We start from the raw sequence: 27,105 nt of genomic DNA on the forward strand, positions 1-27,105 counted from the left end.
TACTCTATTCTAACTATAATAATGAGTTAGCTGAAAAATACAAGGAATGTATATGTATATGTATATATATGTGTGTTTGTGTGTGTATGTGTATACGTATACATATATGCATTCTTATATTCATATAGGAGAAAACTAGGAATGAACATTAGAGAACAGATTATAGGAGAAAAAGAACTGTAATAAAGCAGTATTAACCTTTATCTATGTGAGGAAAAAAGCCAGGAGTGCACACAAATTCTTAAAAGACAAAACGTCTAAGTTTTATAGTGAAGCATAAATTGATTGGGGGTCATGCCCATTCTTTCTAAAGGTACTGAGTCATTAAGGATTTAATTATTTGAAGTGATGGCCCCATCTGAACTAATTGGAAATGAAATTTCACAAATGATTTTTCATGCTTGTTTTTAATGATAACCTACACAAAAAATGGCATAATCTACAATTAGAGCAGAAAAATTCCATTTTGCTATACACCAAATGATAAACCAAAATCAAATAGGGGAAAAAAAGACATAGGTGATATAGGAACAGAGTCCTCAACCAGATGAATACCTACTAAATCAGTGGTTCTCAACCTTTTTAATGCTGTGACCCCCCCAACCGGTCGTAAGTCGAGGACTACTCAACCGGTCGTAAGTTGAGGACTATTCAACTGGTGCAGCACCTTTTGCAGAATGGGACTTTTGGCGGGCTCAGCAGGGCAGAGACAGCCTGGACAATTCCTATTGGCTTTTGAAAGCCAATAGAATTAGACTCTATTCAAGAGAGTCTATTCTATTGGCTTTCAAAAGCCAATAGAATAAAAGGGAGTAGCACAGCTAAGGAAAAGGGGGAAAAAATGGCGGACTGCATTGTTTGGCGACCCCTGTGAAATGGTTGTTTGACCCCAAATGGGGTCCTGACCCACAGGTTGAGAACCACTGTACTAAAGGAACATTGAACGCAAGAGAAATCTATCCCAGTCATAAGCCAAAGTGGGAATAATGACAGAAGCAAGGCAATAGCTCCCAGGAACCAGAATTATCACTACCCAATGAGAAGTCTAAGGAAGAAGTATCCCTGTCATTGGGTCCAAGAGATGCTGAGAAAAAGTCAGAGTTCAAGGAAAGGCAAGTGGAAAGCACCAAAGCTTTTGAGGGCTTTTCAGGAGCCATCAGGCTAGAGCCTTCATAGAGTCCCTTGGGTTGCCCTCAAATGTGGTTTCTTGATCAAGCTGTATGTTTATAGCACTGAAATACAAGATTTGGTAAAACCACACTGGTAATATTGCATCCAGTTTTGAACATACAATATAAAAAAGATATTGAGACTTTAGAAAGAGTGCAGAGAAGAGCAATAAAGATGATTATGGGGCTGGAGGTTAAACCATATGAAGAACTGTTGCAGGAACTGGGTATGTCTAGTCTACTGAAGAGAAGGACTAAGAAGACTAAGAACATGGTAGCAGTGTCCTAATATTTGAGGGGCTGCCACAAAGAAGAGGGGGTCAACCTATTCTCCAAAGGCAGGACAAGAAGCAATGGATAGAAACTGATCAAGGAGAGAAGCAACCTAGAACTGAGGAGAAATTTCCTGACAGTTAGAACAATTAATCAGTAGAATAATAGATTAATAGATTAATTAATTAATCCAGAAGTTGTGGGTGCTCCAACATTGGAGGTTTTTAAGATGAGACTGGACAACCATTTGTCTGAAATGGTATAGGGTCTCCTACTTGAGCAGGAGTTTGGACTGGAAGACCTCCAAGATCCCTTCCAACTCTGTTAAGACTTTTTCCCTTATTCTCTGCAGAAAGCAAGATAAAGTGCAGATCTTTAATTGAACAAGATGATGCAACTGTATTTAGCAATTTGCCTTTTTTTAAAAAAGATTTTTTTTTACCTAAATGAAAAATCTTGAGATAGACTGACCCATTAAAAACACAAGACAACTTTGAGTTAATTGTGGGATCCTTGGTGCTCTCTAAGCTTGGTTGTTTTCTTGCAGACATTTCATTACCCAACTAGGTAACATCCTGAGTGCTAGAAAGGAATGGGGTTTGCCCACTTTATGTAGTGTCAGTTCTTGGTAATTCCTCAATTAGGCTGTTGTTTACTGTAAACAACAGTGTGATTGTTTGTCTAAATTGGTAGTTCCTTGATTAGGGTATTATTTACTGTTTCATTGCTAATATAGCCAATTACTCTATAGCCAATTTCTATATCTCAGTTTCTGTAATTCGTGACATGATAATAAGAATAAAATGTGGGGGCACTGAAATATACTTCATATCAGGAAAAGAGAAAGATTTATATAATTGTATAAGAACATTTTTCAATGTACTTTAGAATGTATCCTCAGTTTATTAAAAATAAATCTATTTACTGTATTACAGATTACATATAATATATATTCTTGCAGGTTATTTACGTCTACCGAAATCCAAAAGATATTTTAGTGTCCTATTTTCATTATTGCAATTGTTTCCATGGAGTTGAAAATTCAACTAATTTGGAGGAATTCATGCAAAGGTTTTTATCTGGAGACAGTAAGTTGGAAATAAAATCTTTAATTACCACAACACTGTCAAAAAGGGCTAATGTGTCCCCTTGGAGTTACTAAAAGCAACAACACTCAGTTTGAAGCATTTCAGCAATAAGAGACAACTGTAGACCTAATGAATCTAAAGTGTCCTGACCCTCCAATGAGGCACCAGGCTAAATCTCACTTTGCACAGTTGCTTCTCATTGGTTTGTGTGGAGAAAAAAATGAAACACCCAGGAACCACCGCCTCTCTCTATTAAAATAAAGCCCATGTCAGACAACATAGCAATAAGAATCTATGTTCACTAGAGGAAATGTAGGCAAACAGTAATTTTATGAACTTGGCCAGAAACAACAATTGGCTTGGATGAGTGAAAACAATCCCAATTGAATCATTCTTTAACTCAGGACTATAATTAATTGTGCCACCTAATGAGAAGGAAGGACTCACTGGAGAAGAGCCTAATGCTGAAAAAGATTGAGGGCAATAGAAGAAGGGGACAACAGAGAATGAGGTGGCTGGATGGAGTCACTGAACAATAGGCATGAGCTTAAATGGACTCCAGAAGATGGTAGAGGACAGGAAGGCCTGGAGGAACACTGTCCATGGGTTCACGATGGGTCAGACACGACTTCACAACTAACAACATAATTAATTGTAACTGTCTTCACTGCCATGTATTTTAGTCAGCCTCTCTTGAACGCAAATGAATCTGGATTTTAGTAAACCTTCCTTGCTCTGAATTCTGCATGTGGGCCTTTTCATTTATGTTTATCAGCAAATTGTGGGGAAGAAAGATAACCATGCTTTTTTTTAGGTTCTGAAAACTAAAACAGGAAATCCCTTCTGGTGTGGTTGCAGTCAAAAGCAGCCACATCTGTCCCAGACTGAAAAAGTGATCCTCTTGTTAAGTTGCTATCTTGACAGCAAAGAACAGTTTCCTTCCCACAGCAAGGAAAAGTTTCTGAAAAGTGAAGTATATTTCATTCTGTCAGATGCTAGCTGTTATGTCCCGAGCCTTGCAAACGGCTCGGGCGTTTGCAGGCAGTCCCGGGCAGGTGCAAAGCTGCCCGGGACCAGACAGGCTGTCGCCAGCGCTGTGCGCATGCGCGGGTGCTGGCGCGGGAAAAGTAACACATTTACCCGGGAAGCGTCTATATAAGAAGCTGGGAGGTTTGGGGAGCTGCTGAAGCCATCTACTTGTAAGCTGAATGCTGAATAAAGGAAACTGAGAACTTCAACTGCTTCTCGTGTCTGCTTCCCGCCAAGGACTCAACACTGGCGACGAAGGTGGGATGCCTTGCACTACCTGGAAAGGAAGAAGTGTAAGCTTACCCAAGGAGTCCTGAGCGGCGGAAAGGAACGGCGTCGACTCGGCAGCTGCCCGCCAATCCGGTGCGCATTCGGGGGTAGGCTGGCTGATAGACCCGTCTCCTGAAGATCTAAAGATGGCAAAAATCGGAAGGCTTTCGGAATTCGACGTCTCACATCCAGAGCGGTGGGAGTCCTACGTAGCCAGGGTGGAGAACTACTTCAAGGCAAACCAAGTGAGGGAAGAGAGCTTGAAGGCTGCCACCCTGCTTTGTGTTTGCGGTCAAGACGCCTTCGACATCGCAGAAAACCTTGCAGCACCTGTTCCAGTAGAGTCTGTCAGCTACGCAGATCTGAAGAAGCTACTGAAAGAGCACTTCCACCCCAAGATGTCCGTCATCGCATGGCGCCACACCTTCGAGCAGAGGGATCAACGGCCCGGCGAGTCGGCCAAAGAATTCATCGCCACATTACGGAAGGCCGCCAAGCACTGCGAGTTCAAAGACCTCGAAGAACGACTGAGGGACCGATTCGTGTGCGGGTTAAGGCATCGAGATCTACAACAGAGACTTTTCGCTAAAGAAGAACTGTCCTACCAAGATGCCTTAAGGGAAGTCACCGCAGAAGAAGCAGCAGGCGGCGCTATCAAGAACATGTGGCCGATCAGAAACAGTCCAGAGGTTGCATCCGTGCACCAGGAAGACACCCAAAGGAACTCCGAGGAGGATCCGGACGAGGAAGTCGACCGTCTCCACCCCACGACGGAAGAAAAACAGAAGGGAAGCTCTTCAGCTCCGCTCAAGTGCATCGGCTGTGGAGGTCGCCATAGGAGAACCGACTGCAAGTTCCGCTCCGCTACCTGCCGGGCATGCGGCAAACAAGGACACATTGCAGCTGTGTGTCTGGGCCGACGAAAGGTACAACCTCAGGAAGAACCGCGCCTGAAAGGTACCAGATTCCCCAGCCAGAATAGGGTAGGGTTTTGCGCTTCGCGAAGAAGCATCCTTAGGACAGGCACACACAAGCCAATTAAGAAAAAGCTGTCACTCAAGGTGAAGCTACAAGGGTTCCATTATCTATGGAACTAGACACAGGGTCTGCCTTTTCAATTATCTCCTTGCATACATTTAGGAAGATTTGTTCCGGTAGTGGAACTCAGGCCAAGTTAAGGCCTTCTGACATTGTGTTAACAGATTTTCAAAATTCAAGAGTGTGTGTTAAGGGGGAGGCCACCCTTAACGTGCAATACAAGAGTTTTGAAGGTCCACTAGACTTATTAGTAGTAGGGGGTGAACGAACGAGTCTCATAGGACTCGATTGGTTTGAGGCCCTGGGGATACACGTCACAGGACTCAACAGCTTACAAACACTCGACCTACAGGAAGTCTGCAAAGAATTTGCAGATGTTTTCAGCCCCCAGCTGGGCACATTCAAAGGACCCCCTGTGTCCTTAAAGCTAGACCCCACTGTCACTCCCATTAGAATTAAAGCAAGAAGGGTCCCTTTTGCTTTAAAGAGTAAAATTGACACTGAGTTAGACAAACTGATTCAACAGGGAATCCTAGAACCTGTTGATTCCAGTCCTTGGGAGACCCCCATTGTCACGCCTCTAAAGGCAAATGGGGACATTCGCATTTGTGCTGACTACAAATGCACTCTGAATAAGGCATTGCAGCAACATGCCTATCCTGTTCCTGTGGTCAGTCATATTCTGGCCTCCCTCAAGGGGGGGCGCGTTTTTGCAAAGCTTGACCTAGCTCAAGCGTATCAACAGCTGCCTGTTGATGATGATGCTGCTATAGCTCAGACTATTGTGACCCACAGGGGAGCCTTTAAGGTAAAAAGGCTGCAGTTTGGAGTGAATGTCGCTCCTGGGATTTTCCAAAGCGTAATGGAAAACACACTACGGGGTATACCAGGGGTTTGCCCCTACTTTGATGATGTCTTAATTGCAGGAGACTCCACACACATTCTAGCTGAAAGGCTAAGGGCTGTTCTGTTAAGATTCAGGAAATCAGGCCTCAAGCTCAAAAAAGACAAATGCAAGATTGGGGTGCCTTCTACTGAATTTCTGGGGTTCAAAATTGATGCTGCTGGGATTCACCCTGCTGAATCCAAACTGACAGCTATTTTAGAAGCACCTAGGCCAAAGTCCAAGGCCGAACTTCAGGCCTTCCTGGGCCTCCTGAATTTCTACAATTCTTTTCTTCCACATAAAGCTAGTGTAGCTGAGCCTCTTCACAGGCTACTAGACAAACAAGCAGTGTGGCAGTGGTCACATACACATGAGGCTTGCTTTAACAAAGTCAAGGCCTTGCTCACTTCTAACAGTGTACTTGCACATTTCAACGAATCTCTTCCTGTGTGCATCGCATGTGATGCGTCCCCTTACGGGGTAGGAGCTGTCCTGAGCCACCTCAGGTCTGATGGAACTCAGGTTCCTGTTGCATATTACTCCAGAACATTGTCTTCTGCTGAGCGCAACTACGCTCAGATAGACAGGGAGGCTCTGGCTGTTGTCGCTGGAATTAAAAAATTCCACGATTTTCTCTATGGCAGGCATTTCACGGTCTTCACTGACCATAAGCCTCTGCTGGGACTGTTTACCACACGTAAGCAGACTCCCCAATCATTTCCCCTAGAATGCTTAGGTGGTCTATTTTTCTGTCTGCATATGATTTTTCTTACTCCACAAGCCTGGGAAAGAAATGGGCCATGCTGATGGCCTCAGTAGATTGCCTCTGCCAGTAGTAGAAGCTGACCCTGCGCCAGCTGTCAACATTCTATCAATCCAAGCCTTGCCCGAGCTCCCTCTTTGTGCCAGGGATGTTGCCGCTGAAACAGGTACAGATCACACACTTTCACGTGTCCGTTCCTGGGTTTTGTCCGGTTGGCCTGAGCACTGCCCTAGTCCTGAGTTTCAGAGTTTCTGGTCCAAAAGAAACGAGTTGTCCCTTTCTCAGGGTTGTCTGCTTTGGGGAAACAGAGTTGTCATTCCCTCCTCAATGAGGACTAGGGTCTTAGAATCCCTCCACGAGGGTCATCCTGGCATTGTTCGTATGAAGGCTCTTGCACGCAGCCACTTGTGGTGGCCTGTTTAGATAAGGATATTGAGGCTCAGGTGCATGCATGCCACCTGTGCCAACGATCTCGCCCAGAGATGCCCCAAGCTCCCGTGCATAAATGGGAGGAAACGCAGTCCCCATGGTCTAGGGTGCACATTGACTACGCTGGGCCCTTTCAGGGCCAGTTCTTCTTGGTCCTTGTTGACAGCCATTCAAAATGGCTTGAGGTTGTACCTGTCTCTTCCACCACCACTGCAAAGACTATTCAGGTACTGAGGGGGATTTTTGCTGCACACGGGCTTCCAGATGTCATCGTGTCTGACAACGGCCCTCAATTCACTTCCTCCAAATTCCAAGCTTTCTTACAGGCTAACATGATTCGTCATGCCACGTCTGCACCCTTCCACCCGTCCACCAACGGTATGGCTGAACGTATGGTGCGCATCACAAAGGACGCCTTGAAAAGACTCACCTACGGGGACTGGCATCACAGGTTGGCTGACTTTCTCCTTTCTTATCGCACCACACCGTCCACTTCTACAGGGAGAAGCCCAGCTGAACTTCGCTGGGGGCATCAACTTACTACTAAGCTTGACTGGTTGCATCCGGACAGACTGCCTTCATCTACCTCACATTCTAGGGCACCTAGACAACTACTTGTGGGTGCCCCGGTTTGGGCTCGCAATTACGGGCCTGGTCATACCTGGGTCCCCGCTTCTATTTCCAGGGTCACAGGTCCTCTCTCCTACGAGGTTGCCCTGGACAACGGTCGTGTCCTGCGTCGGCACATCGACCAACTCCGCCCTAGGCGGGACTTTTCAGATGAGACTCCTGGGTCTTTTCCAGGGGGGGAGGGGGACCCTTTGGAGCAAAGGGAAGGGCACGAGCTGCTGCCCATCTCCACTGATGGAGCCACAAACGGCCCATCCCAGGGTTCCGCAATTGCTCCGAAAAGGAATTCATGGAGCTTACCCACACAACAGGCACTCACGCCTACTCCAGCCAGGGAGTCACCCCGGGGGCATACTCACCTTCCACACACATCACACAGCACTCCAGTCACGGAGGATACCCGGGGGCATCCCAACAAATCATTCCCCGCAAGAGAGCTGGCACACAATCCCCAAGGTTGGCCTGACCTTACCCCAAATTCTACAGGGGGTCAAACATACAGGGAGGTGGTCGAGGAACCAAGTCCCGACTACAACACCTCTAGCCCAAATCAGGGAGTAACTGAGTTTTGGGAAAGTACAGGAACCCACACAAGCCCGGACACAGAACGGGGTTCAGGGAATGGTCAGCCTCCTGACAGGTCTTGGACGGACCTAGGAGGTTCAACAGAGACGCCCAGCAGTGGCTATCACTTCAAGGGGCCCGAGGGTCTACAGCTAGGCAGGTCAACCAGGTCACAAAGTGACAGAAGCCCTGGCCTGACGAGCCCGGTGGGCAAGCAAGCAGGCCAGGCATTGGGGCACAGTCCTTGGAAGGCACCAAAGCAAAATAAGGAGAACAGGCTCACATCTCCCTCCAGTCAGGGAACTCATGCTAGTAACCCAGAGCTGAGAAGGTCACAGAGAGCAAAGAAGTCTCCTAAATACTTAGAGGATTACATAACATTGCTGGCTAAACAAAAGCCAGGTAACGATAGGAGCACTGAGAAGCAGAACACTGCATAAAATAAATGTTTATATGTTGGTAGTAGTTTTAGCCCGGGGGAAAGGGGTGTTATGTCCCGAGCCTTGCAAACGGCTCGGGCGTTTGCAGGCAGTCCCGGGCAGGTGCAAAGCTGCCCGGGACCAGACAGGCTGTCGCCAGCGCCGTGCGCATGCGCGGGTGCTGGCGCGGGAAAAGTAACACATTTACCCGGGAAGCGTCTATATAAGAAGCTGGGAGGTTTGGGGAGCTGCTGAAGCCATCTACTTGTAAGCTGAACGCTGAATAAAGGAAACTGAGAACTTCAACTGCTTCTCGTGTCTGCTTCCCGCCAAGGACTCAACACTAGCCATTTTGAACCTTAGCTACAAAGCAAAAGGAATTTTCCTTGTGGACAAAGATGCCAAGCATGAACAGTTGCCAAGTTTGCTAGAACTGCAGAAACTTCACTTTCCATATCTATCTGAGAAGCAAACATTCAGATGTTCCCAGGTCAGACACAAAGAAGCACTGCAGCTCAGATATAGTGCATAGCAAAGGCCCATCGCCTGACAATCGCCATTTCTAAGCAGGTATTCTTCAACTTATAACTGTGATGATCACAAGCCATAATGGTCAGTAAGTGAGGTACCCATCTGATCACCTTGCTTAACAACCCCTATCCCTGCTCTCCCTGGGTGTTAAGCAATAGGGTTGGTAATTAAGCAGAACATGGGGTGTCTCTGGAGTGGGGAGACCCTGGGAACCCTACTGCAGGCCCAGGACTGTGCTGCAGCACCTTTATAGCTTACTCATGGCCTGCCCTGGGCCTCCCAAGGCCTGCCCCACTCTGCCCTGGGCCTCCCAAGGTGGCCCACACTCTGCTTCCTTGCCTTCAGCGTCTCATAGGTCTCACAATTCATGGAAGCTGCTCCCAAAATGGCTGCCTTGCAACCTCCAATGTAGAGGGAGAGGCTGAGGCGCAAAACAGCCTGCTTTGTTCCTCAGGGTGGGACTGGGGAAGAAGAACAGGCCACTCAGCCCCTCGAGCTCCTGGTTCTGCCTTGGAAGCAGAGAGCATTTTGGGAGTGGTCGCAATGAATTGGGGCTATTCCAAAATGATGCCCACTTCCTTGACACAGCCACATGGCTTTTACTATTTAGGAGGGCTACCTGGTGGAGTAGCTGCTTCCAGAAGGAGATCTACAATACCAAAATGGCAACTGGTTGATCAGTGATGGAAATAGGAAGAAATATGTGGCTCCCAGTGCAATGTGAGGCAGGCCCAAGCCCACAGGGACCCAGTGGGACAGTATTGGAAGAATATAGTTGGGGAGGCCACTGCAGTGGGCGGATTGCCAAGAGCTGAAAGTTTGTTCACACAATCATGGGAGCATGGCAGCAGTCATAAATTTGGGCAAGAGTCATAAGCCCCTTCATTCCCCTGTCATAAATTCAAACAGTCACTGAATAAACAGTTGATGGCCACCTGTAATCCTTAAAAATGCAAAAAATATTGTTGGTAGTCTTAGCAATGTTTTCCATTTCTAAAGACAGGGCCTTCAAAGAGTTCTTATTCTAATTTTATAATGCATGCTGCTTAAAAAGAAGTGATCTTCAAAATCATTATGAATGACTGACATTGGCTTTGTATATATAATATTTAAAAGAGAAATATTTTCCTCATAGCTCATGTGAGGAATCAGAATTAACTTAAGCATTACCACTCTTATTTCCATTCTCTGCTTGAATCAACAGTTGCTAGCAGTTTGGTCTTCGATCATGTGAAAGGCTGGTATACACATCAAAATGAATTCAATATTCTCATCCTGTGCTATGAGGAAATAATGCAGGTGAGACTATTCACTTCTTTTCCCCTCTTACTCTTTGGTCAAGGAAAGTAGGATTTAGGGGATGGGCCTCGACAAACAGAGATACAGGTAAGGAAGGGTAGAATTCATTTTTATCTATGGTTGAACATTTGTGAATGTTCTGAACATCCTTTTACATTTCCCACTCTTCCAAGAAGAGTTCGTGCCTGTTTTTCTTTTTCACTCTATATAAACTATTCCAGTGAGTTTGCCAAGAATTTGAAAATCAATATCTCTGTTTATGCAACTAAGCAAAATTAGAGCTGATTCAGCAGGGCTTTTTTTTCCTGAAAGAAGTGTGTAGAGAAGGGACACGGGCAAACGGTTTTGTTCTGAAGCTTTTGAACAGATCAAGTTCCTGAAGAAGAGATACAGCAAGAACACACCATTCTTCTATCCCTGTTCTCTGGCCCTCCTTCTTTAAGGGTTTGACAAGGGAACTATGCATCAAGCCAACAAACAGCTTTTCAAATTCCAGAAAAAGTGCAATAACTTTATTTTATATAAAATAAACTATGATTGACTGTGGCATTGCTATTAGAGGCATGGGGTAAATTAGTGCATTTGATAATTTAGAAGTTATATAAATAAAATGGTATAGCATTGAATTATGGATTTTTTACCCAAGTGTGGAACTTTTTCTTAAGAGTGCTAAGGGAATAGTGCAAGGTTGAGTGGGGAGTAAGACAAAGCAACATCCCTTTGAGCTGTTTAATATATTTGTAAAAAATATATTTTAGGAATTTTGTGAAATTTATAATGCATACTAACATAATGGAAGTTTGTCAGTAGCTTAATCATTGAAGTAAACAGACAAAATCCGCATAGTACAGAGGTCACCCTATCAGATATGATGGGTTACCTAATCTATTAGGAAAGGCTGGTAGCAGACCTAAAGTGAATACTTATTGTGACCCTCCACGAGATTGCATTGATTTGGGGTAATCCTAGGGCATGACAGTATTGAACCTTCTTTTGACTGCTAATACAGATTTTTGTGTGTGTTGAGTTTTAAAATCAGCTCCTTAAACATGTGTGTGTAGGGGGGAGGGGAACTCACAGTAGATTCACAGAATTAAAAAAACAATAAATAAATAAAACCAAATAATTTTATATAAGGAAAGAACATATATACCCTAAGGCAGGCAGGCAGGCACCACATAGAACCTGCCAAGCAGCCTTTGCTACCTGTTGGCATTTTTAAAAAAGCAAATCAATTCAGAAGACATGCTTTTAAGTACCTCCAATGCTCTGCTTGCTGACAAACAGCTGATCAGTATTCCTTTGCAGTCAACAATGGTTTTTAATTGATCCATGTGGTCTCTTCTCCTCTATAAGTTATGCAGCAGTTTTCCACAACACTTTTCCACATCATTCTCCCACAAAGGGGAGTGCTTAATCCAAGCGTAGCAAAAGAGCCAAGTGTTTAGAGTTCATTTCAAAGCAGAAGAAGTTGAGAAGAGCTGAATTTCCAAGAGGATGGTGGTTCAGGGTGCAAATACTACGATAAAAAAGGTCAGCTTCCCTAGTCCTGCCAGATGACATCGCTTGTTCAACAAATCCCAAAGAGCCAGCTCTGTCTAATCACACAGCACAGGCACTTCAAGAGACTGAAGGTCTCTAAAACAGCTGCGTCAAGCAGGGTTTTGTAGGTAATACCTGTAGCCTGAATTACACTTGGGAACTTATTAGAAACCAATGCAGCTGATGAAGCTGTGGTGTTACATGGTTATAACAAGGGCTGTTCATTAATGCTTGTACAACTGCAACCCCATGTAGAGTATGTTGCAACCCACAAGGTGATCAAAGCATAAGTGATGGAAGGAGAGGGCCAGTAACCATTTTATCATATGGATTTTGATTGTTTACTTTGACGGTGTCATGATTAACCCTTATAATGTTCCCATAATAAGTTAGTACATATGATAACGACATTTCTGATGACATTCATAGGTATGTGAACATTCCTATATTTAGGTATGTAGACCACGCATACATACATAGACAATGCCGTGTTGTTGGATAATAACTCAAATGATTCTCATTGATTGTTAGAAGAAATGTAGAATGAGAAATATTGATTTGAAAATTAATATAAATATGGATTGAATCCTTAAAACTCTTTGAAATATTTGAATCCATTAATTAGCAGAATTCAACTAAAGAGCAGAAAAAAAGTTTAAAATGTACAAATGCTGATGGGTATAAAGGTAGGAGATGTTATGGTACACTGACAAGAAGGAATATTTGTCAAAGAACAAAATGAAAATGACTGCCTATAAGAGCATGCTTTGCTCAGTTTGTTAAAAGGAATGGTGATTTGGTCAGGAGAAATATAAAAAGTTGAATGGAACTGTAAATAGGTGATGAAACGAAGAGTTAGCATTAAGATTTAATAAGGGCTGAATGAATATGGATGAAATACAAATGAGAGTAATCTATATAAGAGAAGCACATTTGTTGAAATGATTTAGTCATGTTAATCAAGATCAATTAGAAAGCATTAAGATAACACTGAGCCTATTAGGATAGAGAAAAAAAATAGCAGAGTATCATATAACATATCATATTACATAGATACATATGTGCGTGTATGTGTGTTACATCTACAGTATGTAAGTACATATAGTAATTTACACACACATACATATATACATAACTTGTTTCATCTGAAATTGATGAAGATGTAATGGGAAGTGTCTGTTGTCGAGGATCTCCATCCTGTTCATTTCCACTGATGTTTTATCTGCATAAAGAAATGATACTTCTTTAACCTTTAATGCTATTTTATATAATGCTTTCACCCAGAAATCAATTCCATTCAGTTCAGTGGAGCTTACTCCAAATTAAGGGTATACAAAATTCCTGTAGAAATATTCCAAAAGCAAATACTTCTTCTTCCAGGACCCTAGAGGCACCGTACTTCAAATATGCAAATTTATTGGAAAAGAGCTGAGCAGCCAGGAAGTAGACAAAGTTGTGGAGATGTCTACATTAAAGAACATGAAAGCTGATCCTAGGGCAAATAATGTGAAAACATATGAAGAATGTTTTGGACTAACAAACATGAAACATATACGCAAAGGTAATACTGACAGAACAAAATCAAAACTTTGGTCTTTTCCTCTTTTGTCGCTCACCATGGGACAAAATTGCTTCAGAATCTACTTCTTTTTTTCTTGTGTCCTCAAGACATTGACATCTTCTTGTCCCCAGCATATACCTGAGGTAGCTCTATGTCATCCTTAGCTAGTCCAGTATTCAATGAACATTTGTTCAGCGGGCAAAATCTATGTTAGTTTACTATGAGGAGAGGCAAATTCTGCACTCATGTTATCCCTGGGGGTGGGATTAGCTCAGCTCCCATTGGTCACTGGAGAGGACATGGTATCAATTTTCTAGGCCTTGCAGGACCATTCTGGCTTGGGTAGAGAAGAGCCCAGTTCTGAATCAGGCTGATAGGTTGTATTGGAGGAGAGAAAGAGAGAGGGAGAGAAATGGGAGATGGAGAGAGAGAGAGAGAGAGAGAGAGAGAGAGAGAGAGAGAGAGAGAGAGAGAGAGAGATGGTGGTCCTATAGCCTGAACAATAGCTGTCTGTTCTCTGCCGTGCCCCATAACCCCTTGGAGGGGATTCCCGGCTCCTTCAGAAGGGCAGCTTTTTATTTATTAGGTTTTGATCCCACCTTTATTACTTTACAAGTAACTCAAGGCAGCAAACATACGTAATACTTCTTCCTCCTCTTCTCCGCACAACAACAACCCTGTGAGGTGGGTTGGGCTGAGATAGAGTGACTGGCCCAAAGTCACCCAGCTGTCTTTCATATTGCTACAGAGAGCAACTCCATTGGGCCTTTTAGGTATTGAGAGCCCAATAGCTGACAGGTTGCCTCAAAATTCTCCCTCATGAGACAAGTCACTGTGGGCGAAAGAAAACCAGTTCAAATATTTGAATGCCAGTATTAACCCTTTAATATTTCTTGCTAATGATAAATATACATCAATATGATAAATCTTCAGAGTCAGTTAAACCTACAATACAATGGAAACTAATTGAATAGAAAAATACAGATGGTGAGAGTCAGGAAGAGATAACATTAAGGAAGTAAGGTAAACCATATAGGCAAAAATAGCTGGGTCTGAGAAAGGAAGAAGGGAAGTGATAAAATAGATAAATAGTTTTTTTAAAGGAAATGGCTAGCCAGGAAGGATAGGTTGAATGAGAAAGTAGGAAACTATGCCAAATAAGATAAGAAGAGAGGCACACTGAATTGAAAAGCAGGAAAAGAACTTATTATTTTAAATGGGGACATAAATATCTACTGAGTTTAAAATAACCATTTACATGTCTAATTTTTCTTATTCTTATTGTATATGTGAATATGATTTAGTATGTTATCAGGAAATGTGCATAGGCGGACGGAAAGAGTGTAACCTCATACTACCTCAGCCAATGGGGAAAAAGGGGGCTGTAGCGGCCTGTGATAGGGATGAATAAAAGAAGGAGATATTTTGGGTTAAAACTTTGGAGAGAACCAAGTTTTGATAGCTTCTCTCCCCGCTTATTGCAATAAACAAAACAAAAGACCTTCACTGTGTCTTGGCTGGTTATTGATCAGGCGAGCTTGCCTCTGGTCACAAAGGAAAGTAGCCAGGAGCACATAACAGACTTGGGGACTCCTCCGGGATTTGCATCTGATCCATCTTTGGCAGCCGGGGATATTCGAAAGGGGAGTGCGCACCTGGGTAAGTTTTTCCCAGCCCTAAAGGTCGGATTGCCCCTGCTCAAACAAGGAGGAATTGGAGATCCCAAGACGGAAAGCCAGGACCCAGTGAAAACCTAAGGGAAAGTTGGCCGACCTAAGGAAGGACTTCAACTCAGCCTGACAGGTAAGATACCAGAGGGGTATCTGTATATCAGAGAGGTGTTAATGGGCAATAAGAGTTTGAAGAGGAGGGACGCCTCCCCTGCCAGTGTGCCGGCCAATAAGGAAAAAGAGGAAAGGTATTTACATTCTGGAATGAACCCCCTTAGGGAGATGGGAATCCCTTAGGGAGAATGTTGAAGTGTTTTAAGTCAATGCTTTAAACAAGGCATTTGAACAAAGGAAGGATGATACATTACAGTATATATTTGACCTAAGTACATGTTTGGCCAGCCAATAAATTAAATTAGGCTTCTCAGCTTGGCTTAGAGCAGTGGAGAATGGATAGGCAGTGGTTAAGGTCTATCAGAAATGTTCCTTGGATTTCCCTACTGCCTGGAGAACAAGCTACAAGTGCCCTAAAAGAGTAAAAGTGAAAATTTAAAGGGACACACACACCTCCAAAGATCTGGAAATGATGTTTAATGGTCTGTATGTTTGTGTGTTTGTATTGACTCATTTCTAAAGACCTGGGGGAGGGGAGGGAGAGACCCTCTAATAGTAATATACAAAATAACAAGGTTTATTCCAAAAGGAAAATTGGGAACTTTTGAAAAAGTTCCTTGAAAATAAGAATGATTGTTTTGCCTGGGGTGAAGCATTTGGAATTTTTTTGTGTCTGGTGTAAAAGCGAGAAAGGGTGAAGAAGGCTAGTTTCTTAGTAATTAGAAGGACAATGGAAGGTGTTAAAAGAATGGAAATAATCAGATGGAAGAGAGGGAAAGAGAGAGAGAGAAAGAAAGGAGCTGTGTGAAGTTTTGTGCCTGGCCAGGATGAAAGGCGAGAACTCTGATCTGCTATTTTGTGTGAAAGAGTTAAGTAGAAAGCTATGTATTTCTTGAGGTTCCTATAGTTTGGAAAGTGTCAAGAGAGGGGAAACCCCTCTCCAAGGGAAAAAAAATTGTTCCCCCTAACAGCTTTTGAAATCAGGCAATTTAGGAAAGAGTTGCCCAAACTAATAGAAGATCCTATTGAAGTAGGAAAACAGGTTAGAAATGTTTTTAGGACCAATGGAAAGCATGGTAAGGTATTAGGGTACTAATGCAGAAATTAGGCACATGGAAAACTAAAACAATAGAAGGTTTATTACCAGTAAAAGAGGCTCAGAAAGTATATGCTAAGAGAGAAGAGGAGAGAGATAAATGTAAGATAAGATAAAAATTGTGGCTCAATTGACTTCCGGTGGATTTTGCGCGCGCGATGGCGGCTACTTTGTAGCCGTCTCTCCTGGGTAAGTGTAAGAACCGCTATGAACAGCAGACATCAGCTGTTCAGCGGTTCAAAATCCCCCTCCCGGGCAAAGGGAGGGGGTAGAGAGTGTCTGAATAGTGGTAGAGCCTCTTTTGCACCCCCCAAGTTTTTTTTGGGGGGGTGAAAGGAGTGCTCCCACGGAGTTCAGACTTGTCTCCGCTTCCCAGCTGTTTTTGTCCTCAGGGACAAAATGAGCCACTGCAAACACCTCCGTGCTTAAAGAGAACTGGTGAGTTTTTTTATAAACGGACAGAGCTGAGTAGAGGATTTAGTTTTTGCTTTCTTTGATTTATTTGGATTTTAAGTTTTAAGACTTGCTTCTATTTTTATTCTCTCTTTTTATTTTTCTTTCTTTGTTGAAAGGGAAAGTAAAATGGCCATCGGCAAATCTCTCGGTGTTTTTTTTTTCTGAAGTTAGAATGCTGACTGGCAGGCTTTTTGGTGTTTCTCTTTCTTTCCTTTCCCTTTCCCTTTTTATTTTCTTATGATTGAAATGGTTGTTTTTGGTATCTCTAAGTATTTTTTTTTGGAACGGACTTTTTCTATTTAATTCCCCCCCTTTTTTTTTTGAACTCCCTTCTTTTTATTGTAATGACCCTTTTTTGAAGGACTTTTTTCTGTTTAATTTTTTGCAATTTTTAAGAAGGAGTAAAGCTTTTTTTAATTCTTTTTCTCTTCCTTTTTTTTCCCTTTTTTCTTTTTATTATAATGACCTTCTTTGGAGGGAGTTATGATTTTTGAAGGAATTTTTATAATTTTTTAAGAAGGACTAAAGGTTTTTCTTTAAGATGGCTCCAAAACGTCCAGGGATTTCTACAGCTTCTAAATCAACAGTTTCACCCTCTTCCGGGGGTCAGCTAATAACTATGAAGGATTTGCAAGACATGATGGGAGATGTTATAATTCAAATTAGGGCAGAAATGAAAAAGATTTTAGAGGAAAATAATAGATCTTGAGACAAGATTTTGTTCTGACTTTAGAAGGAGTTGCTTCTGTTCTTGAAAAGGTGAACTCCCATGTGGAAGAGGTAGATGAAAAAGTGGACATAATGGAGGGGAAAATTGAAAGTATGGAAAAAGAAATGGAAAATGAGATTCTTATGCTTCAATATGGACAAATGGAATATGCCTTAAGAATTAGAGGCCTGGGAGAGTCTTTGCAAGGAGATCTGAAAGAGATGGTTGCAAAGGACTTAGCATTGATTTTGAATAAAGAAAAAGAGGGAATACTTAGTGAAATTGAAAAATTATTTAGGGTTAACTCTGTGGTGGCAGCACAGAAGAATCTGCCCAGAGATGTGGTAATTTACTTTGGTAAAAGATCTTTACGCAATGAAATTGTGCAAGCCTATTATAAGAAGAGATTTCAAATTGCTTCACAAGATGTTATAATTTTTAAGGAGATCCCATCTAAAATTTTAAGAAGAAGAAAGGAGTTTGCTTTTCTAACAAATGAACTTAAAAAGAGAAAAATTCTATTCAGATGGGATGTTCCGACTGGAATGGTGGTGAACTACCTGGGGACATGTCATAGACTTAATACTGTTTCTCAAGCAAAAGATTTTTATACTTCGGTCCTGGGGGTATGTGCATCGCCATCTATTAGGTCTCAACAAGTCCAGAGTGAGGAGCAGAAGACAACTTGTGTAGCACATAATTCCAAAGAAAAGCAGCAACAGAAGAAGGTTAAGGAAGTTTCATATTCAGTGGTCTCTGAATCTCTGGGAGATGTTGGACCTACAAAGTCTTTGGAGCAATCTTCAAGGGTGGAATTGCTGCCTGAAATGGAACTTGGGAAATCTCAGTTTGAGGGGCATCAACAAGAGAGGAACGGGCAGAGGATAACTTGTACAACTTACAATTGTAAAGACCAACACAAGGAGGAATTCAAGAAACCCTTATCTGTATTGGCTTCGGAGTCGATGGGAGATTCAGGAATTTTGGAGCAGTCTCCTAAGGCAGAACTTGCAGCATTTCTTACGAGTTTGATACAAGAATGGAGAATGGAAATGGAAGAATGGAAGAATGGAGAATGGAAAAAACTGGAATGTGAATAATTAATAATAATACTAATATAATTGAGACTGATAAGGATGCAGTTTCTTACGGATGGAATTTGTTATTGGTGAAGATTGAAATGTTTAATGTGTTTATTAGGGATAGGCGTATAAGGGAATTTTGTTGTTTTAAGTTTTGAATCTTTAATGATAATATTGTTTAAATTTGTGTTTTGAAGGGATTATAATTTGTTCATTTTAGTGAGGGGATTTTAATGTTTTAAATTTTAAGTAATGTTTAAATTTGTGTTTTGAAGGGAGTACAACTTGTTCAAGTTTTAAGTATGCTTAAATTTGGTTTTTAAATATTATTAATATTTTTAAGAGAAAATAATTTGTTTAATTAAATGTTTAGACTTGTTTAGGAAAGAAAGTAATGTTTAAATTTGTGTTCTTGGAGGGAGTTTATACAGAATGATGATTGTATTTAGATTTGTTTAGGATTTAAAAGTGTTTCTAGTTTTTAAATATTATTATTAATATTTTTAAGAGAAAATAATTTGTTTAATTAAATGTGCTTAGATTTGTTTAGGACTTATAAGTTTTTTAAGTTTTTTTCTTTTTGGATAGGAGAGAAGATTATGAAGATTGAAGGAAATATGTATTTACTTTAAGTTTTTTAAGAGTATTTAGTTTTAATGGTATAACAAAGGTTTATATGTTTATTTTTTTTTGTTTTAGGATAAAGAAAGAGGGAGAAATTAGATTTTACACTATAGATATAGATATTCAAAGAAAGTAATGTTTAAATTTGTGTTTTTGGAGGGAGTTTATATAGAATGATGATTGTATTTAAACTTGTTTAGGTTTTAAAAGTGTTTTAAGGTTTTTTTTTTTTTTTAATTAAGCCTGTACTCAGCTCTGGGAAGTCCAGGGGAGGGTTTGGGAGGTTGGGAAGGGGGGGGGGTGAGGTAGGGTTGGGGGGGATATGGGAAGGGGATTTGTTTTTGTAAAATTTAAAAAATTTTCAATAAAAAAAAAATTGTGGCTCAATTATTGCAAACAGGCCAGCAAAGAGGATGGGGAAGAGTAATTAGGAATCAGTGAGGCAGGCTGGGGGTGAGGACAGCCAGTTGGCACCAGGGGATATAAATCCCTAGGAGAAAATTTTTCCCCAGTCCTTAAACAAATGCCTTTTGTAAGGAGGAAGGACACTGGGAAAATGAGTACCTTAAGAGGAAGGAGGGGGAAGAACTAGCAAATTTGGTGAATTTTGAGGATTAGGGGTGTCAGGGGACTAATCTGTTTTTTGGTCCAGCTTTTTAGGAACCCCTGATAAACCTTAAAGGTTGGATCCCTGGAGGAGGAAAGGGTGTACTCGGTGGATTCCGGACCACCAGATTTACCCTGAACTATATACTTCCAGGAATGCAAATTGGGAAAGGGAAGATTAAGGATCAGGGAATTGGGGACATGTAGTAGAAGCAACAATATTTAAATCTGCTATGGTCCAGACAGTAATAAAAGGATCTGAACTTTGTATTGGTTAAAGGGAGCTGCAATTTGGCCAGGGGGTACTTAATTGGTAAATTGGGGGTTGTTATTATGGGAAATGAAAGGGAAATAATTGTAAATATTATGACCCTTAGTGAGGAAACTCAAGGAAAAGTGGACCCTCTTATATGGGCCCAAGAGGGCAATAGAAGAGGGGTACACATGGATCCTTTAAAGGTGACTTTAAAGAACCCTGGTGAAGTAATTCACCAGATACAGTATAACATTACATTGGAAGGAAGAATGGATTTAAAGCCCATGGTGGAAGGGCTATTGAAGGGGGGTGAAATTTTTGAGCAATCTTTTTAAACATGTTTAGTTTGTTACTTTTTTATCCCAAGAATTTCTGCCTTGGAGAAGTAAGAGATGCAGAAAAAAAAGAAGAAGAAAAAAAAAAGGGGGGGAGGCAGTTTCTGTCTGCATGTTTGTTTGTGTGTATGTGTGTTTTTAAAGAACAGAAATTGGGTAAAATTTCCTGACTGTAAGGATAATTAATCAGTGGGATAATTGTCTCCAGAAATTGTGGATGCTTCATTATTGTAGGTTTTTGGGAGGAGGTTAGAAATTGATAGGGTCTGAAATGGATAGAGTTTCCTGTTTCAGTAAGGGGTTGGATTAGAGGACCTCTAATGTCCCATCCAACTCTGATATTCTGTTTTTGTATGTGTGGCATGCTTCAGTGATTTTCCTTTGCATTTTAGTTTGGATTTATCCTTAATAATGCATTTGAGGGTATTCTTGTCAAAGGAACAATCTTATGATATTTTATTTAATATCTGATAAATATGTGTCTTTGGGACTCCTTGCTACTACTAAAAAAAAGATGATTAATTGCATACTGTGTGTGTCCAATTTGTTTTCCTTTTCCTTGGAGCCAAGGAGGGGGAGGGAAATCTTTATAGAAAATCAATTTGGTTTCAGGGTTATAGCCACAGGCTGCAAGGTTGGATTTGAGTTCAAATCCTGCTTTAGCCATGAGGGTTGGCTGAGTGTTTGGGGGCTGGTTTATTTTTGTTCAGCCCTAGGAGGGAGGTATTGGCAAGCCACTTCTGTAAATGTTATGGCAATTTTCCTCCTGAGGGCAAAAGTTTTGTATAAATTTTTACTCTGTCTGGTTTAGTGAGTGGGGAAGGGGGAAACAATCTTTTGTCTTCTTAGCTATCCTGGTGTTCTTTGATGTGCTGCCACAAGAGATATTTGAATGTTATTTGCTTGAGACAAAAGGCATTCCAGAAATGTTGGCCCAATGCTAATTGGTGAGCCTATGTGCTTTACCTTTTAAAATCCTGAATGTGTTATTTACAATAAGTTTATTGAGTTATATTTTTGTAAAATGGTATCTAATCAGGGTGAAAGGGGGAGGGAAAAGAAAAATGTGACAATTTTTGATACAGCTTCCATGGACAAGTATAGTCTATCTGATACAGGACAAATGGTTTTTTTTTTTTCTTTCCTCCACTTTTAAGCTGTGGAAGCAAATACATTTTTATGTAGCTTCCCAATTTTGTAAGATCTTATTCTGGGAATTATAAAGAAATGGGAAAGCAACCTTTTTGGCAGAAGAAAGGATTGAGGGTGTTTAGCAAATAAAGCCCAATTGGTATGAAAGGAGATAAAATATCTAGAATATATTATAGTTGAAGGGGAAAGGAAAATAGATAGTAAAAGGATTGAGGATATAGTAGATTTATAATTACCAAACAACAAAAATGGTCTCAAGGGAATTCTGTGGTTATCACAAGGTATTGCAAGAATGGTGATCCAAAAACTATATAAGGGGAGTCATTGGGGAATTAAAGCATAGGTAGAAATGTATTTGAAATTCTATGCTACCCTTGGAATTTATGGGATAGCCCAAAGGGCTACAGAGGGATGTCTGATATGTAAAAGGGTTAATAAAGGGTTAAGGCTCCCAAAGGAGGGAGACAAATAGCTAAATGTAGAACAAATACTGGGGTCTCTGTCTTCTCTTTGACACAAAGGCTTGGTGGCGCAAACAACTCCTTTTGGAATTTCCAGTCCATAAGATCCAGCCGGGACATTGGGTGCTGAATCGTAAATGGAAGGAGGAACTTCTACAACCAAAGAAGGGAAGTTCCTTATATTAAATCTGCTGTCCGGAGGGCTGAGAAGGGTTGGACTCACTACACACGAGCAAAGGTGGTGACTGGACCTGAAAGAGGGTGGACGGTTATTCCAGAACAAGGACTGAAAGCCACATTTAAAAGGACTTGAATGGGCAGTGGACCAGAACCCCTACCTATTTTGAATATCTCTTTTAGAATTTCAGGTGACCCCAGATGAAGAACAAAGATGTTGGTGGTGACTCATCAGAGAAATAAAAGTTGTTTGTTACAAATAAAATGAATAACTAAGTCAGAAGTCATACCATTAGAAACTGAAAATGTAGAATTGTACATTGTAAGAATTAGGTGGTAAATGTATATCTTTTGTTATTGTCACTGTGATTGCTGTATCTGTTATTATTGTTGAAATTGTGGATCAATTTGTGGGTGTGAAATACTGTTTAAAAATTAAGAGGAGTGGATTCTACTTCTAATATTATTGAAGTCAACACACCAGAAATAAAGGGAAATAAAGGTAAAAATTTGTTTGTGGGATTTAAAGGTAGATGACAATCATGAAGCAGAATGGATATTGCAAAAGGAATCAGGAATGTGGCCAAAGCTCCTGAACAAAAGTATGAAAATATGTGGGGTGATTGGAGTTGGTTAACAAATTGGCTTCCCAATTTTGGGTGGTTAAAACAAATATTTATAGGACTAGTGTTTATAGTTGTGATAGGTATTATGTGTTGTGTCTGTCTACAATGTTTACCCTGCTGTATTTTCATCTTGCACCAAAACATTAGGGTTAGTAGCAAAAAACATCTCTGGAGAAGATGAATAGATTCAATTTATGTTATCTAATATAAATAAAAATGAAGATTCATCAGAGTATACAGAAATACAGGGAGGATTGATAAATATACATCAATATGATAAATCGTTAGTGAGCACCTGTCCAGCCTAGATGAGTTCAAATCGCCAGGACCAGACGGATTACACCCCAGAGTTCTCAAGGAACTGGCAGATGTGATATCGGAGCCACTGAACTATATTTTTCAAAGATCCTGGAACACAGGGGAACTACCAGAGGACTGGAAAAGAGCTGATGTAGTTCCCATCCTCAAAAAAGGAAAAAAAATGGATCCAGGAAATTACAGACCTATCAGCCTGACCTCAAGACCTGGGAAGATCCTGGAAAAGATAATCAAACAACGAATCAACGAACACCTAGAGGCAAACCAAGTCATTACTAAAAGCCAACATGGGTTTGTCAAAAATAGATCATGCCAGACAAATCTTATTGCATTCTTTGACCAAGTGACAAAATTAGTGGATCAGAGGAATGCTGTGGACATAATTTACTTGGACTTCAGTAAGGCATTTGATAAAGTAGATCACAACCTACTACTTGACAAGATAGAAAAATGTGTGGTAGACAGAACCACCACCAGATGGATCCGTAGCTGGCTGACCGGCCGTACTCAGCGAGTGGTCCTCAATGGAACTGCATCTATCTGGAGGGAAGTGTGTAGTGGGGTGCCCCAGGGCTCGGTTCTGGGCCCAGTACTCTTCAACATCTTCATCAACGATTTGGATGAAAGGATAGATGGGGAACTCATCAAATTTGCAGACGACACCAAGCTGGCAGGAATAGCGAACACTCCAGAAGACAGGCTTAAGATACAGAAGGATCTGGACAGACTTGAACACTGGGCAATAACTAACAAAATGAAATTCAATGGTGAAAAAAGCAAAGTTCTACATTTAGGCAAGAAAAACCAAATGCACAAGTACAGCATAGGTGGCACCATGCTCAATAGTAGTAACTGTGAGAGGGACCTCGGAGTCCTAGTAGACAATCACCTAAATATAAGCCAGCAGTGTGCTGCAGCTGCCAAAAAGGCCAACACAGTGCTAGACTGCATTAACAGAGGGATAGAATCAAGATCACGTGAAGTATTAATACCACTCTTCAATGCCTTGGTAAGGCCACACTTGGAATACTGCATCCAGTTTTGGTCACCACGATGTAAAAAAGATGTTGAGACTCTAGAAAGAGTACAGAGAAGAGCAACAAAGATGATTAGGGGACTGGAGGCTAAAACATATAAGGAACGGTTGCGAGAATTGGGTATGTCGAGTTTAACGAAGAGAAGGACAAGGGGGGACATGATAGCAGTGTTCCAATATCTCAGGGGCTGCCATAAAGAAGAGGGAGTCAAGCTATTCTCCAAAGCACCTGAAGGCAGGACAAGAAGCAACGGGTGGAAACTAATCAAGGAGAGAAGCAACCTAGAACTAAGGAGAAACTTCCTGACAGTGAGAACAATTAATCAGTGGAACAGCTTGCCTCCAGAAGCAGTAAATGCTCCACCACTGGAAGTTTTTAAGAAGAGACTGGACAGCCATTTGTCCGAAATGGTGTAGGGTTTCCTGCCCGAGCAGGGGGTTGGACTAGATGACCTCCAAGGTCCCTTCCAACTTTACTACTATTACTATTACTATCTTCAGAGTCAGTTAAACCTACAATACAATGGAAACTAATTGAATAGAAAAATACAGATGGTGAGAGTCAGGAAGAGATAACATTAAGGAAGTAAGATAAACCATATAGGCAAAAATAGCTGGGTCTGAGAAAGGAAGAAGGGAAGCGATAAAATAGATAAATAGTTTTTTTAAAGGAAATGGCTAGCCAGGAAGGATAGGTTGAATGAGAAAGTAGGAAACTATGCCAAATAAGATAAGAAGAGAGGCACACTGAATTGAAAAGCAGGAAAAGAACTTATTATTTTAAATGGGGACATAAATATCTACTGAGTTTAAAATAACCATTTACATGTCTAATTTTTCTTATTCTTATTGTATATGTGAATATGATTTAGTATGTTATCAGGAAATGTGCATAGGCGGACGGAAAGAGTGTAACCTCATACTACCTCAGCCAATGGGGAAAGAGGGGGCTGTAGCGGCCTGTGATAGGGATGAATAAAAGAAGGAGATATTTTGGGTTAAAACTTTGGAGAGAACCAAGTTTTGATAGCTTCTCTCCCCGCTTATTGCAATAAACAAAACAAAAGACCTTCACTGTGTCTTGGCTGGTTATTGGTCAGGCGAGCTTGCCTCTGGTCATGAAGGAAAGTAGCCAGGAGCACATAACACTAATCTAGAGGATTTATTATAGGTCGTCCTCATTAACTAAATACAACTGTTAAACTGAAGAATCACAAAAACATGACAGACATACAATTTCACAGCTTTTAAATCCTAAGAGTTCCTAAAAGAGGCACTTTGAATTCAGCACAGGGTAAAATAAATCCCCAATTAGTTTGTAATCCAGTAAGCTAAAACAATCTTTTCAGATCCTATTTCACGTACCATTACTGGGGACTGATGTGGGGATTCATAGAACTGTTTGGGCCATGCTAAGTTATGCAGTCCCATGGCTTTGATATAAGTAGAAATATTGCTTCCAGATCCAATAATGCAGTAAGAGTCCTTTCTGTGACCCCTTGTGCAAGAACTGATTGTTTTTGTTAAGCAAAGAACCATTTAATTTTAACCATGTTTATATTATATATCCTCTTTCTGCTGAAAAAATGTCAAAACTAATGTATTACTATGAAAACCTCAGTTGTGACTATTGCTGAGACTAAAACCTGCTCTTTTACTTACTGCCTGATGAATAAATGTGCTATGAGAGAATAAAGGTAGCAGTTGGATATTGTGGGAAGACAGAAGAGTGGTTCCAAAATTGTACTAGCTACATAGGGCCAAAATGATGATCAGCACTGGCAGTCGTGGGACAATCATGGTGGGCAGGTCTGTGAGGATTCAGCATCAATGCTGGGGCTCTTTTCAGGAGAACACACTATAATTGATTTTTCAATCTGCTCCTTTTTCCTCAGGAACTGTTGGAGACTGGAAGAATATTATGACAGTATCACAAAATGAATGGTTTGACAAAATTCTTCAGGCACAAATGAAGGATATACCGCTCAAATTCATCTGGGATCTAAAGGAAATACCATCTACTCAGAATGGGAAGCTGCAGGAACCTCTCCAGGAGGAAGCAGAGCAGAAATGTTCAACACAGCCATAATACGTATATGTAGTTTAAGCTGTTACAGTACACCTATGCATTTTCTGTATGTACTGTATATGCTTATGTGTATTGTGTCCATACTGCTTTCTGCTCAGTGTTGTTCCCTGCTTAATGGAGCAACCTTAAAAAGTATGGCTTTTGGTCATGCCATCTTTTTCAAAATGTTGAAAACATCCTATAATTTATCACCACAAATGGGTCAAGATATACCAGAATGATTTCATAAATGTTTTCCAAATAAAATTATCAACAATGTGTCCTGCCATTCTGTTGGAGGGGTAGGAAGGTCGGCATTTGGGGGATGCTTTCGCTTTTGCTGCATGCTTGGGAAATAGAAAGGCAGAGACACTCCCTCCCAGCTTGTTCCAGGCAGGTTCAAAGGCCATCATGCCCTGAGAGTGTTCTGTTATTTGCCTTGCACCTCAGTGTTATCAAACCTTCTCCTTGGTTACCAGTGGACTGGTCAGGGTGGCTGGGATTGGGAAAAATGAAAGAATTGCTTTGTGCGTTGTGTGGGACTTTCAGAGTCTGTGTGATTCTACTACAACCACTTTCTGTCAGTAAAAGTTCTTTTGATTCAACTCAATGGATTCAAGAGTCTTATTTCTTTCTTTCTTTTTTTATTGAAAATTTTTAAGTTTTACAAAACAATTCCCTTCCCCAAACCCTCCCAACCCTCCCCTACCCTCCCCCGGCCTTCCCAGAGCTGAATACAGGCTTAATTAAAATTTTTAAGAAAAATCTTAAAACACATATAAACCATAAGCAAATCTAAATACATTAATTAAACAAATTATAAAATAG

At 41.1% G+C, this 27,105-nt stretch overlaps 1 protein-coding gene across 1 annotated transcript in view; it reads left to right on the top strand.

The window, feature by feature from the left end:
- Window positions 1–26,882, top strand: part of LOC120313513 (amine sulfotransferase-like) — a 39,011-nt gene extending 12,129 nt beyond the window's left edge. The window contains exons 4-7 of the mRNA XM_039355491.1: window positions 2,404–2,530; window positions 10,294–10,388; window positions 13,311–13,491; window positions 26,105–26,882. Of these exons, the coding sequence (XP_039211425.1) occupies window positions 2,404–2,530; window positions 10,294–10,388; window positions 13,311–13,491; window positions 26,105–26,298 (597 nt within the window). The 3' untranslated portion in view covers window positions 26,299–26,882. The remainder of the gene's footprint in view (window positions 1–2,403; window positions 2,531–10,293; window positions 10,389–13,310; window positions 13,492–26,104) is intronic.
- The last annotated feature ends 223 nt before the right edge of the window (window positions 26,883–27,105 follow it).

The sequence above is a fragment of the Crotalus tigris genome, unplaced genomic scaffold (genome assembly GCF_016545835.1).
Source record: "Crotalus tigris isolate CLP2741 ecotype Arizona unplaced genomic scaffold, ASM1654583v1 scf7180000018691.1937549, whole genome shotgun sequence".
In the NCBI taxonomy this organism is placed as follows: Eukaryota; Metazoa; Chordata; class Lepidosauria; order Squamata; family Viperidae; genus Crotalus; species Crotalus tigris.